The 13309-nt window shown below is 40.4% G+C and overlaps 1 protein-coding gene across 5 annotated transcripts in view; it reads left to right on the plus strand.

Moving 5' to 3' along the window:
- klhl29 (kelch like family member 29) overlaps positions 1 to 13309 on the plus strand; it is a 273769-nt gene that overhangs the window by 196906 nt on the left and 63554 nt on the right. For all 5 annotated transcript variants that reach the window (XM_017302254.1, XM_008398295.2, XM_008398293.2 and 2 more), the window contains one exon: positions 551 to 749. In XM_017302254.1, coding sequence (XP_017157743.1) covers positions 551 to 749 — 199 coding nt within the window. The remainder of the gene's footprint in view (positions 1 to 550; positions 750 to 13309) is intronic.

A 13309-nucleotide genomic window follows, 5' to 3' on the forward strand; every position in this document is an offset into this window, starting at 1 on the left:
GTCGGCAGCAGCAGAAGTCGGAAGTAAGAAATACCTCCTGCTGCTTAGTTTGAGCGTGCTCCCTGTGAAACTAAATTCCAAAAATGAAAGCGTGACTGCGCTGAAAAGTTTTCCTTAAACGTCACTTCAGCTTCTCCGTCGTGCATGTATTCCTTTCAGACATGAAATTAAAAGCAAGCCCTCCCAAGTTGTTTTTTTTTTTTTTTTTCCCCTGACTGCGCCTATGATGGTAAATTTGAAAGATGAAAGAGTCTGGAGTTTTAGGCTACTTTTTTTTCTTTTTTTTTTATCCTTGTTTGAACATTTTGTCCTACGCACGTGGGAAAACTGAAATGGGAAACATGGCTGTGTAATGAACTGCAGCTTTGATAGTCTGCTACAGACAGTGGCTAAACTAATGGCCTGACTGCTGCCAAGTTTCAGCTCAGTAATGGAGCAAAATTTCACTTGACTTGATAGCATCTCTCTACCCCCCCCCCTCCCCCCCCTTTACATTTTAAAAAGAACTTAAGTCTTTCCTTTTAAACATCTCCTCGATCTGTCCCCCCAGCATTTGTCCGAGCTCTTGGCGGTGGTTCGTCTTCCCTTCATCCATCCGTCCTACCTGCTCAACGTCGTGGACAACGAGGAGCTGATCAAATCGTCAGAGGCCTGTCGAGATCTGGTCAACGAAGCCAAGCGTTACCACATGCTGCCCCACGCGCGGCAAGAGATGCAGACCCCCAGGACCCGGCCGAGGCTTTCTGCAGGTACGCACCAAGATAAACCGGTCTGCGTCATCTCTGGCTTGGCCTTTGCACTGCACTCACGACCTGCTTTCCCATAAAACTGATTTATAAAACATGGCTGGCAACTCCACACCCACACGCATGTCCACTATTCATGTTTTACAGCATCCCTGTGGCGGAGGGGTCAGGTCTCCACAAGGAGACTCTGACCTGTCGGTGCATTCTATCGATTTTTAGCCTGCAACTGGAAAGCAATATTTTACAAGTCCATAACGCCGATGCTCGAATGTGCATGTTGGCATCGCGTCATGCTTCTAAATTTTAGGAAGGATTTTTTTTCTTTCCTCTTATCGAACGACTACAGCCAATAAAACTGATGGGTAGCCCTCACAGCTTTCATTGTGTTTTTGCAAGATAGAGGATCTTGTTAAGCGTTCATACTCCTTGAGTTTTTTTGTATATGTGCGTGTGCGCGTGTGTGTGTGTTATAAACACATATTTTAGATAATTGTGTTTTTTGTTTGTTTGTTTTCCGATAGACCAACACAAAGTTTTTCCTTCACCTAATTTTACGGTGAAGGAAAGCGAGTGCACAGAAATCAACTGAACTCCATTGAGTAAATATTTTATGGAACATTTTATTCCCTGTAGTTAAATTTGGGGTATTTCTCTATCAGACAGACATTTTTTGCCCCGTCTCCTTTTCAAAGTAAGCTCCAGCATCCTTTGAGCGTAACGCCGCCGTCACCGTGTCTCACCTTTGGGACGGTGGATTTAAGGTCGATGCGCATTTGCTACTTCTTTAACTTTTTCTGTGTGGGTTTTTTTTTTTTTTTCTGCTTTCACAGGGTAGCTGTATTCATACTGAGACTAGATTGCTCACAGGTTTGGAGTAAAGTGAGCTGAATACAGATGCAAACTAAACTGAATGAAAACGCATAATCCTTTCCCTTTACAACCAAGCCCCACTTGGTTGTTGGTCTATCACGATAAATCCTCACAATAAAATACATCGCAAGTATTTGGTTTTATTGTGAGAAAGCGTGAGAAGGTTCTAGAGGCATGAATACTTTTTGTACACCACTGAACCTACCAAGTATCTAACAACTTTCAAACATTGGGCGGGCCACCCTCAGGTGTTCCTACTGCAGCCATTTACTCTTCAACAGCCAGTGACGTCCAAACTGTTTGAAGGCCGTGTTTGTTTACATCGTTAAAAATCAAAGAATAATTCATGAAAATTGAACGGTACCGGCAAATTGCTTTTGGCCACAGGATTTGTAGAGTTTTTTTTTTTGTTTTGTTTTTTTTTCCATGGGGTCGTCCAGGACCTCATTCGTTCCCCTGTAAAGAGCTGGCTAATTATAGTGTCTGCGTGGTATTATGAGTTTTGTGCCAGCACACCTTACCATTCAGCTGAAGTTATTTTCTGCTTGGCAGGGTAGGGATAATTGCCTAACAAATGGCACTTTACCGAGAGGTCGGTTTACCAGCCGACGCCGTTGTCCAGCCGCTGCGTTTATTTGCCAGTAAACAAACATTTGGAAAATTGCATTAGGTCAGTATTTCTGTATCTTTAATTGCCTTTAATGCACTCTTCACGAGGCTTCATAAAGAATCGCTGGCCTCTGGAGAGGAGATGTTCGCGGCGTCCCGGGTGCTCGTTGTCACGCCATTACTCATCCGCGATCCAGTAGTTTCTCTTTGTTCTCGGCAGTTTCTTGAAGCGTTTCTTGTCAAGGCCCATTTTACCGTGTTTTTTATGTGCATATCTTAACGTGGTCCACGTCCCCATTATGCAGCCTGAAGTGCGCGCTGATTCACACTCGCTCTCGGCCTCGACGACGGAATTGTTTTACTGTAGAAATGCTGCGATGATGAATAGATTTGTGATGCGTTTTATGCCAATGGCTTATTGATTAAGATGTACAACCACAAGTTTTCTTTCCAAATAAAGTTTTGAACTCATTCAAAGCTGAATTCGATATTAGTATCGACCGACTGGGATTTTATCTATTCGCGTTGCTTTTCTGAAGTTGGAACAGAAATACAGTTGAAACCAAAAATGTACATACACTTAACAAAACGAGACATGCACCTTTTTCTTTATCTTTTTCTTTTTTTCAATCACTGTCTGAAAAGAGTGAACTCCTCTTGTTTTGTGTCAGTATCACCACAATCATTTCTATTTCCTAATGACACAATACTTAAAAAAATTGTATGTAAGAGATTTATTTATTAAAGGTGTAATGTCTGTCCATCAGTTTGTGACCTTAAGCCTAAGTGCAATTTGGTTATGCAAGAGGACTGATTCAAAACATAAAATCTCACCCAAAGTCAAAGTCTGAATTTAAATCAGATTGAGTTGCATTAGCACAGTGGCGTCCTTCAAGTTTTAGATGTCACTCTGGGTCAACACACCTGAATTAAATGATTAGTGTCACTCTGGGTGAATGTAAACAAATGTTGAGGAGGTAATGTATCCACTTTTTTGTTACATCCGCCATGTTGGATCGAGGACACCAGCACATCAGCCTCAGAGGACTGGATTTGGACGTCCCTGCGTTTGCATGACCTTAAACAGCCAGTCTATTACCTTTGCCTGATAACGTTTGTTTAACAATCAAACGTGTGTTTAAAAAAAAAAAGCAAAAACAAGATCTAATTTATAGAAGGTCAAATACTTTTTTTCACACCACCATATATGGCTTCTTATCTTCTTGCACATGTTGCTCAACCATCTGTCAGGCTGGACAGGGTGGGCTCTCCTCGGCATGGTGCTGGTAGCTGGGATCGGTGGATGCGCTGATGGGCGAAAAAGACAAAATAACGACTGGAAGGAGAGTTTGAGGTTATTGGGGAGTGTTGCTGACACACACAGGATGTGAAAGTGGAAGGACATGCGAGAACAGGAGGAGAGGTTACTATGTGGTCAGTACGGATGAGGAGGGATGGAGGGAGGGAGACGAGAAGCTCCTCCTCCTCCCCCGAGATCAGAAATGAAATTTGAAGGGCGGACGTTTTGATTGAGTTTATTCCTTGAGCACATGTCTTCTTGTGTAAGCAGTAAGTGACTGTGTGTCTGTGTATTTTGTGAGGATTTTAAATGTGCGCAAGCAGATGGGGCACCACCTGAGCTTGGTTGATAAGTCTGTCAAGCAGAAAAAGAAAGAAAAACTGCCATCCGTGAAGCACTTCTTGCTGAGCGCAGTCAATCTGTGAACTAGTGGGTTTCGTGCGTACGTGGGTGTATTAAGGCATCGGTTTGTGTGTGTGTGTGTGCGTGCGTGCGTGCGTGCGTGCGTGCGTGCGTGCGTGCGTGAGAGAGAGAGAGAGCGTGTGTGTATGTGTGAATTAGTGCATGGGAATGTTTCTAAGGGCCCTAAACTGACATTCTTCTTACTTGGGATCAATTTGATTTGCCTGGACGCTTTTTAGCCCAGAAATCCAAGGTACCCCTATGGGACAAAATTTTAATTAACTTCCTCAGTAATTCAGACCTAAACTGATGTAGAGTTATGCTTGAGGTTCGGGTGTCTCTCTGGCATTGTCTAGTGGAGCCTAGCTAATAGTGGAGTATCTGTATCTGAGATCAAACAGATGCAGTAGCAGTAAAAAAGAAAGGAAGGGAAAAAAAGAGGATTGAGCCTTGAATGTGCACCTCTTGTTTTACTACATCTATAAAATTTGGCATGCATATTCATTCTGTTCTTCCGAGTCAGTATTTTACCGACACACTTTTCATTGCAATTACAGTTGTACAGGTTTGGGTCTCATCCATCTGTCTCCATCCATCTCGACCAGCTTTGCACATCAAGAGACTGAAATGTCCTTGCCAAATTGCTCTGTTTCAGTTTAATTCAATTTTCTGCAAGTAGTGCAGGATTGCCCAGTAGTAGCTCTACTCATCAACTTTGATGAGCTCCCTTGATATTAATAATATCAGAGAGCTATTAATTGTTTGCAACACAGCTTTTGTTCAAGACGGCCACAAAACTAAACTATGGTTTAGTCTTGATGACATCTGGCCAGAGATCTTTCAGCCACGTCTGCGGTTCCCTTTTTTTCCTCATCAAATCTGTCCATCCCCAACCTATAAGTTTAGGGCAATGGCCCTGTCTTGGTATGTTTGCAGTCATGTCACACCCTGCGTTCTCATAAAATGTATTGAACACTGCTCATTGAAATGTTTAGGATTTTATTTGATAACCTAATTCTGCTTAAGAACTTTATCTATGACTTGACTGTTGGGGCCTGCCACAAAGTAAACATCTGATTTTTACTTTGTGGCAGTTTGTGCATCAACATCAGCACAAACGTCAGCAGTAGCTACTACCCACATTAAAATTATCCTTTTCCCTAAAATAAGCTTTTTAGCTATTGTTTTATTTATTAGCCATGTTTTTTACACCGAATAGAGGAAGTCATTGTAAGACAACATGCTAGTTATACCCCACATGCCACTGGCAGCATTAGGCTAATGTTAGCATTTTGGCTAATTTTAGCTTCTACACTAATTTTAACATACGGAATGGAGTAAGTCCATGTTTCTCAACATGCTTGTGATTCTCCATTTGTACTCTGTAGAGTGCATTGTAGCTTGCTTTAGCATTGATGCTTAGCATCAGAATGCTGGGTTCCCTTCTATTTGATGATATATCTACTGATTCACTTGCTCACTTGCATGTCAATAGAAAAGTCATGTTTGGACAAAGAATACTGATGTGGTGGTAATATCTGTAAACATATCATTTTTGAGCCATAAACTCATTACTCGGGTTAGAATTAAGCTCATCAAGGATTTGGCAAAGAGCAGGAGGGTGAAAGAGGGGGCGCACAGGTGGCGCCCCATAACATCAGGGACTAGTAACGCCTGAATGATGAGAAGAATGAGGAGAGTCAGCAAAACAGGTGCCTGCAGAGATACTGCGAGGATTAAAGTCTCTTTGTTTCAACATAAACGTTTAATTTGTGAAGCCATGCTCTTCTTCCAGAACAGGGAAGAGGCTTTTCCTGATGACATTTGTGGTAATGTCGCAGTTGAGAGCAGAATGGTCGTCTTGCCGACCACGAGGAGAGGACCGGGTGAGCAAATGATGACATTTAAAGAAAAAGGGTCCAAGAATTTGCTGAGAGAAATTAGCAAAAGGTTATTGATGAGATGAAAAAAATTATTTTGATTTAGTGGGGAAAAGGAATTAGCATAAAATTGTGTAAATCTCAAAAATACAGTTTGCTTCATAACAATGTTTACTGCTTTCTATAAGGTGACAAAACGTCTGAAATGCCTGGGGTTTTTTAAAAAACTTTTTTTAGAAAACTTGCATATAAATAAAAGTCTGCTTACTAATTTAAACTTACTTCAACCCTAAAAATTATAGTGTATTTATACTTCCGTTAAGAATACACTCATCTGTTTGCACACGCTCTAATGGAGTATGTGTAGTATGAACAGGGTAAAAAATCATATCTGTCATAGGCGATGGAGAGTAGCAAAAGGTTGGATCTGCTCTTGTCCAGGAAAACCGGGTCAGCCCTGTTTTAAGTTCACATTGGTTGTTGGATATAACCCTCTGGAAAAATATGTATCTTCTCAAATTCTTTTTTTTTTTTTCTTTTTTCTTCTTAGTGGTTTGAACAGTAGCCTGACAGCAAGACGACCCTGAGTTCAGATCCTCTCTGTGGCCCTTTTGGGTTGAGTTTGCATGTTTTCTTTCTGCGTGTGTGTGTGTGTGTGTGGGGGGGGGGGGGATATTTCTCAGAGGACTTTAAAAACACCACAAATATGGGTGTTTGGCTGACGATATATTCCAGAAGGCCTGAAGGGGGATGCTGTGTGAGTGATTGTTGGTCTTGCGTGTCTTTGTGTAACTGCGGTGTCGACAGCGAGGAGGAGCCTGATCAATTTGCTTTTATTTAAAACTGAAAGGCAACAATTGTTTCTACTGCTGCTGGATTTTTATGTTTATTTACAGTTCCAGCAGTGTGATATATAGTCATGCTCAAAAACTCTGAATAATCACCCATTAATTTAAATGTTTAAGAGCTTAGTGTTAAGAATATACCTTTTTTTGTCATTCTGCTCTTTGTAGATTAAAACGGATGCAGCGATGAAAAATTGGTCATTTTTGCTGAGAAATGAAAGTAACGTTCTTTTAGCTAGCTGATCAGTATTAGCATTGTAGCATGCACTCGTCAAAAAACAAGTGTTTCTTTTGAACGTTTCCACTTTTAAGCTCAGTTATTTGATGTAACAGTTATAAAAAGTGATTTAAATAATAGCCACTGAAGGGTGCTGTTAGAAAATAGAACCACAAAATTACAAAAAAAAAAAGTAGAAAGCTTTTAGAGTATGGGGAAACTAAAAACGGGAATTTTCATCGGCTATAAGCTTTTTGATACCAGCGTTTGACGTTTTATACATATTAGTATAAAACGGTTCGGTATCTAACAAAAGCTGTAGCATGTATGTTCTAAAATTGGTTGTGAACTATAACTTTAATTCAGCTGGTTAAAGAAAATCTTTAATGTAAATGTTAATTTCTTCTGAAGACACAAGCTGTTTGCAATACGTTGCACAGAAAAAAAGCAAAAACTTTTATGAAAAACGTATAAAAAGTAAAAAAAAAAACATATATATATATATATAAGGTTATCTAATCTTGATTTACTGCCTCTGTGTTACTTAGAAAATATTTTTTATGAAAGTTTGTGAGAAGCAGCCATATGGTTTTCACTCTCCTCCTAATTGTCTCTTTTTCTGAAGTTTTTCGACTCTCCTGCTGTGCTGCGTTCTTTTTCTTCCCCCCCCCCTCTCTTCACTTCTTGCTCAACTTTTTCCATCTCACGGTCTGATAACTCATAAAGTGTCGCCACATTGTTTCACTCCGTCGCCTGTTGTTCTGAGTTAGAGATCTCCGCTTTTACAGAAAAACAAAATATTTGGAGTCGACTTTTTTTTTTCTTTCTCCTTTTATCCCTCTTTGATTTACGCCCAAATTAAACTCGTAAAAGTCTCCGTAAAAACCCATGAAATGAAGTTTGTTTCCACGCAGCCTCCGCCGTCCTAAAATCAGGCTTGCTTTTTGCGCTCATTTTACATTCTGTAGCGCTTTAATGACTGAATGCTCTTGCCATAAATTTTATTAGATGATAATTAAGGAGCCAAAAATTATATTGAGCAGAGAAATTGGCTGTCTGATCCAATTTTAAAATCAGAGTGATTAGTATGCAGGGGGATTGTGTTACTTGTGACGTACATGTGGGTGATTTGAATGTTATTTTTACTTCCCCGTCTGCAGCTGTGAAGCTCTCAGGAAGGCAGGACAGAATATAGCTCACGTCCTCTGCTAACAGCCTGCTGTCGGCCTAATTTGGCCCGAAAAAGAGTCTTGGGTTGAAGTGAAAACTACGAGTGTCTCCTAATGAATCCGTGGCATTTTGCATAGCGTTTGTGTATCCATTAGTCGCTAATTGGTTAATTAGACCGTGGATGTGCATCTGATTAGCTGTCATTAGACTTTCCAGGGGATCGGGAGGATTAAACAGCCATTGCCACTGTGAGTTTAATCACAAACATTTTTATTTTTTTATTATTATTTGTTTTTTTTTTTTCCTCCCGGAAAGCATAAGATGTACCGTATATGTGCTTGCGGTCCATTAAGAATCGAGGTTTCGTGTGCAGTGTGTACGTGCGCGAGCCCTCCCAAAGTCATACATTATGTTCCCATTTCCTTCTCTCCACATGTGTCGCTGTGTTCGGCTCAGAGGAGGGTGGAGAGCGCCAGGGCAAACTGTTAACTCAACCCAGCCAAGTGGAATAGCACTCAGACAAATGAGCTGTAATGACTAGGAGACGCAGGGGTCCAGCTCGGCTCACACTGTTCCTCTGTCTCGCTCTCACACACACTTGCGCTGTTAAACCTTTAAATGCATGGGGCTGTGTTAGGGGAATCTTTCAGCGGTAGCTCTCTTTTTTTTTTTTTTTTTTATTCTTTTTTTTTCCTGCCCACTTCATTATTTGTAATCAAGCAGTCATGTATGAAAAAGACTAAAAAGATCACGCATGTTAACAGAGCAGCAGCAACAGCTGCTTAGCAGGAAGATCTGTGATTACGTCGCAAGTTCACCTCAGATTTTTAGTTTCCATTGATATGGAGTAGAGGGGACACGGCTCTTCACCCAGGGCGGCAAAGCCAGCGGGTGGCTCTGAAAAAGAAGTCATCCATCTGTCGTACAACGAACACATTTGTCCATTCAATGTATCGTCAACATTGGCCCTGGAAGAAAATCTTACCTTTACTCTATGGGTAGATGGTGACATAATTATGGTGATGCACAGATTCTTCAACTTTCATCAAAGGACATTTTTGTGTTTTTTTTTTTTTGTTTTTTTTTTTTTTTATGAAATCTAGATGATGCTATTTGATCATTTCAACTTCACAATTTAAAATAAGAGAACATTTTTGCTCTACACTAAAATTCCTGTTTACTTAAAATGCAGCTTGAGATTTATAAAAAAAAATTGTTGTTGTTTTGGCCGATACAGATGCTTCAAAAAAACTGATTTTTGAAACTATTTTTGAGCTATACGCTTGTTTAGTAAGAAAGAGAAGAAAAATGCAGTTCCTTATTTATTTATAATTTTTAATACAGCTGATTTTAGTATATATGCAGCAGAAACCAGCTATACAATAGACTGTCGTTGCAATGTGTTGCAGAAAATAATAACATGAACCTTTTGTGAACAAATGTATTCATAAGAGGACCAGAATGCTATAATAAAACTGTTTTCATCATAGCAGCCATATGGTTTTCAGTCTTCTTAACGTTGTTTTCTGAATTATTTTCTACTCTCCTGCTGTGCTGCATTGTTTTGTTTTTTTCTTCTCAGTTGAAGCTGCGCTCTCGCTGCCTGACATTAAATCAGACTGAACTTTCACTACTTTAGAACATGTGGTATTACCAAAATGTATTTTTATTACTTTCTTCAGTGTTGGAAGCTTGTATTTGGTAGAATCACCTTTTAACCCCTTGCTAACACACACCTTTACAGCTCTGAAATTATTTATGATGACCAACATGAATCATTAACTTTGTTTTCACTTTATAACTAACATGTTATTACGCTGCGGATCATTGTCCATTTGATACACCCATTTGTGTGTAAGCTGTAACGCCCTGTCTCACGTTGCCTTAAAGTTTCCACATAATAACCTTTCCTCATAAATATCATGTATTTTGTGCACCAGGAAAGCATCCACACATCATGCTACCACCTCCGTACTTCACAGTAGGAATATTGAGACTTGGAAACTTCCTCCAAAGGCAACTATTCAACTATTCAGGTCTTGTCTATCAGATTCTAACAGAATTACCTGGCAGATTCAAACATCTGGAAAATTGCACCCTTGTATGAACCAGACTCAACTGTTCCGAATTAACCTTTCTCGGATCGGTATGCGTGTCGTAGGAAGCGTAGTGCTTCCTACCTAAAGTGGGCTTCAGCCTTGCTTCCTTTAAAGTACCCATAAAAAGTGAGAACAGGCTTTATTGCCCCTTTTTTTCTTTCTTTTTTTTCTTTTTACATTGTTGTTTCCAAATTATCCTCTGTTCCAGTCGCAGAAGGCCGGATTTCATCAGATACGGTTACACATCGGCGCGGCTCGCATTCGCCGCTCGGAGGAAGTAAAAATAGGCTGGCTCCGCGAAGTCCAAAAGCCCGTAGGCGTGACATTCATCTACTCATTCACACCTCTGCCAGCCAGCAGCTCCTTGGAGATTAGTTGTAGTGTACTACCAGCGGAAAGAAAGGGGAGCAAGACTCGCACCTTGTAAGGAGAGCATAAAAGATCATCAGATGACTTTCCTCTGAAGTCTGCCACATCCTGCTTTTGGCTCAGGCCCCCTGATTAATTTTCTCTCTCAGTGATCCCAGTGACACGTCCTCAGCTGCAGCTCCGCAGTTGACACTCGCTATTTCGTGTGTGTGTGTGTTTGTGTGTGGAGTAATTGAATTTATTTTGATATTTGTTGTCCGAACAGTAGTCATTAGATGAGTGGTTTCCAAAAAAAAAAAAAAAGAATTATAAGCCTTTTCTTTCCAGTGAGGAGTTTGTTGATTATTGCTCCCTTCTGTGTAATTATTCTGCACGATTTGTCTTTTAAAGCCAATGCAGCGTGAGATTACTCTGTTTCACCTCTCACACTGGAAAAAGCAGGATGTAGGAAGAAACGTGCAAAAAAAATAAAAATAAAAATAAGCATCTTATGAGCGCCCTTCAGCGATATCTCATCCGATTGCATTCCTGGATTCAGAGAGGGAGGCATTTGAAGGCGAGAGACACAGAGAAAAACCAAAGCACCAGAGAGACTGTTGGATGCAGCTGTTACCTGGAGAATTGGAGTATGAGTTTTAGATATTTCTTTGTCTCATCAGGGACATCTCAGTCAAACACAGCGCTCTCTCTCTCTCTCTCTCTCTCTCTCTTTCTTTCTCTCGATTCATAAATGTAACATGGAGGCAGCAAATCTGGATTGGATAACCTCTGATCTTAATATCTGCAGGGACTGAAGCCAAAATTAAGGTTCTGTCTGCTTGACCTTCTATGTAGTGAGTACATTCAGCTACAGGGAGGGAGGGAAATGAGGAAGTAGAAAGATGCGTGTGTTTGCGAGATGGAGGGTGGAGTGAGGGATTTCCTGGTCAGAAAACCTGGATCCCACAGTCCGTGCTCAGACTAGTAGTAAACAGCATTTACTGAAACGCGGCTCAGCCCCGGCACATCTGGCACTCTGACCCGCCATACCTGCCGCCGCTGCGAGGCTTTAGGGCTGCATCAGCCTCATCTAATATTCAGCAGACACGGAAAACTGGCTCTGAGTGTGATCCGTACACGTGCTGATGATGCAGATTTAGCTATGTGGAAGGCAAGTGTATGTGCCCCCTGCATATACCCCCCCCAAAATAACACCGCAAATCCTACTTCATCCAGAAACCGAGGAAGCATTTTGAGCCTTTTGTTTTGTATATATTGCATAGTTTCCGAGTGAGAAATCCCAAAAACGGCGGATCAGAGGAACTGGCTGAGGTCAGGATTGTTTGGAGATGTAGAGATGGGGTTGAGATGATTTGCACATGTAGGAGGGATGGAAGATGGATGTTGGAGCTTTTCTGGTGGAAAAGACCCCAGAGGAGATTCATGGAGATGATTAGTGGAGCTGAAGTGATGGGGGTGAGATGGCGGTCCGCCATGTCACCATGGAGCGACCGAAAGAAGCTCAAAAGGTCTCCCAACTCATGGCTCTTTGAAACTTTCACTATGGCACTTTAAAATTTTCGCTAAAAACGACAGAGCAAATGAATGTTTTTAAATATATATTAAAAATTCATATTTAATAGTTTTTTTCCATTTTTTGTGGAATAGTTGCATTGAAGTTCAACAGCATAATGACTCTAAAAGTAGTAATTTTCTTCAGATCTATTTTTCTTGTCTTTAAGTTGGACTTTTTTTTTTTTACATAGTTCAACACCAGAAAAGAAAAGAAAATGTACCTATCATCTTTTTGCAAAGGTTTTCAACTTTATATTTATTTTAAAAATTAAAAATAGAAATAAAAATAACATTTTGTCATTATTATTTTAAATTAAAAATGAAAATATATTTAAATATAGAAATAAAATTGTGGTCTTCAAAATTAACAACACTTTCATTCCATACAGTAAATATCAATCAAAAATGAAAGTCATCTTTTTCCAGAACTTCTATTAATATTTGCGGCTTTTAATCAAATTTTATTTAGTCGGGTTTAAGGCAAAAGTGGCTTTTAGGATTCATAAGGTTGCAGACCTCAGCATGGGCCAGTCATCATCATAAAGATTCACTAAGGTCTTGATAAGTAATGCTTTATAAGTTCCTAAGATGTTTTATCAGACCGTTCTTACACTTTAAAGTCCTCTGAGATACCAGACAAACTGCTGGTATCCTCAGAATTTTCTCCGCTGCAGACTGCTTGTCAGCTGACTTCTCCAAGATAATATTCTGTGCTGTAAGCAGTTGAAAACTACAACGTAGTTTAACAGTATGTGGCAGATGTTTAAGCCATATGTTTTATAGGTGTCAGAACAATAGAAGTGTACACTCATTTTAGTGCAAGTTTTTGTGGTAGCATCATGAAACTGGCCTTTAGCCGTAGCTAGGAAGGAAATAGGTAGAAGAGGGAAGGAGAAGACAAGTGGAACCGGAACTGGGAATCGAACCTATGACTACCGCGTCAAGCATTACGGCTTTTGCACTTGGTGCACGCTCTACTATCTGAGCCACCCAGCAACCCGAAACTGTTGCATTTTGACTGAAAGCTACCGTACCCGACCATGCAGAACCAAGATATCAGCAGAGATCAGGATATTGAGTGAACTGAGCTCTTAAATGGGCTTCAAGGACTCTCTTTAAGCCATGAAAAAAGGCTCCTAAGGACACCAGTCAATCAATGTAGTGCAGGCTTTTTGCTCACCAGATGCCCAACACACAAATTACAAAATGCACGCATGCAAGGGTACCCGCACACACACACACACACAC

The sequence above is a fragment of the Poecilia reticulata genome, linkage group LG21 (assembly GCF_000633615.1).
Source record: "Poecilia reticulata strain Guanapo linkage group LG21, Guppy_female_1.0+MT, whole genome shotgun sequence".
In the NCBI taxonomy this organism is placed as follows: Eukaryota; Metazoa; Chordata; class Actinopteri; order Cyprinodontiformes; family Poeciliidae; genus Poecilia; species Poecilia reticulata.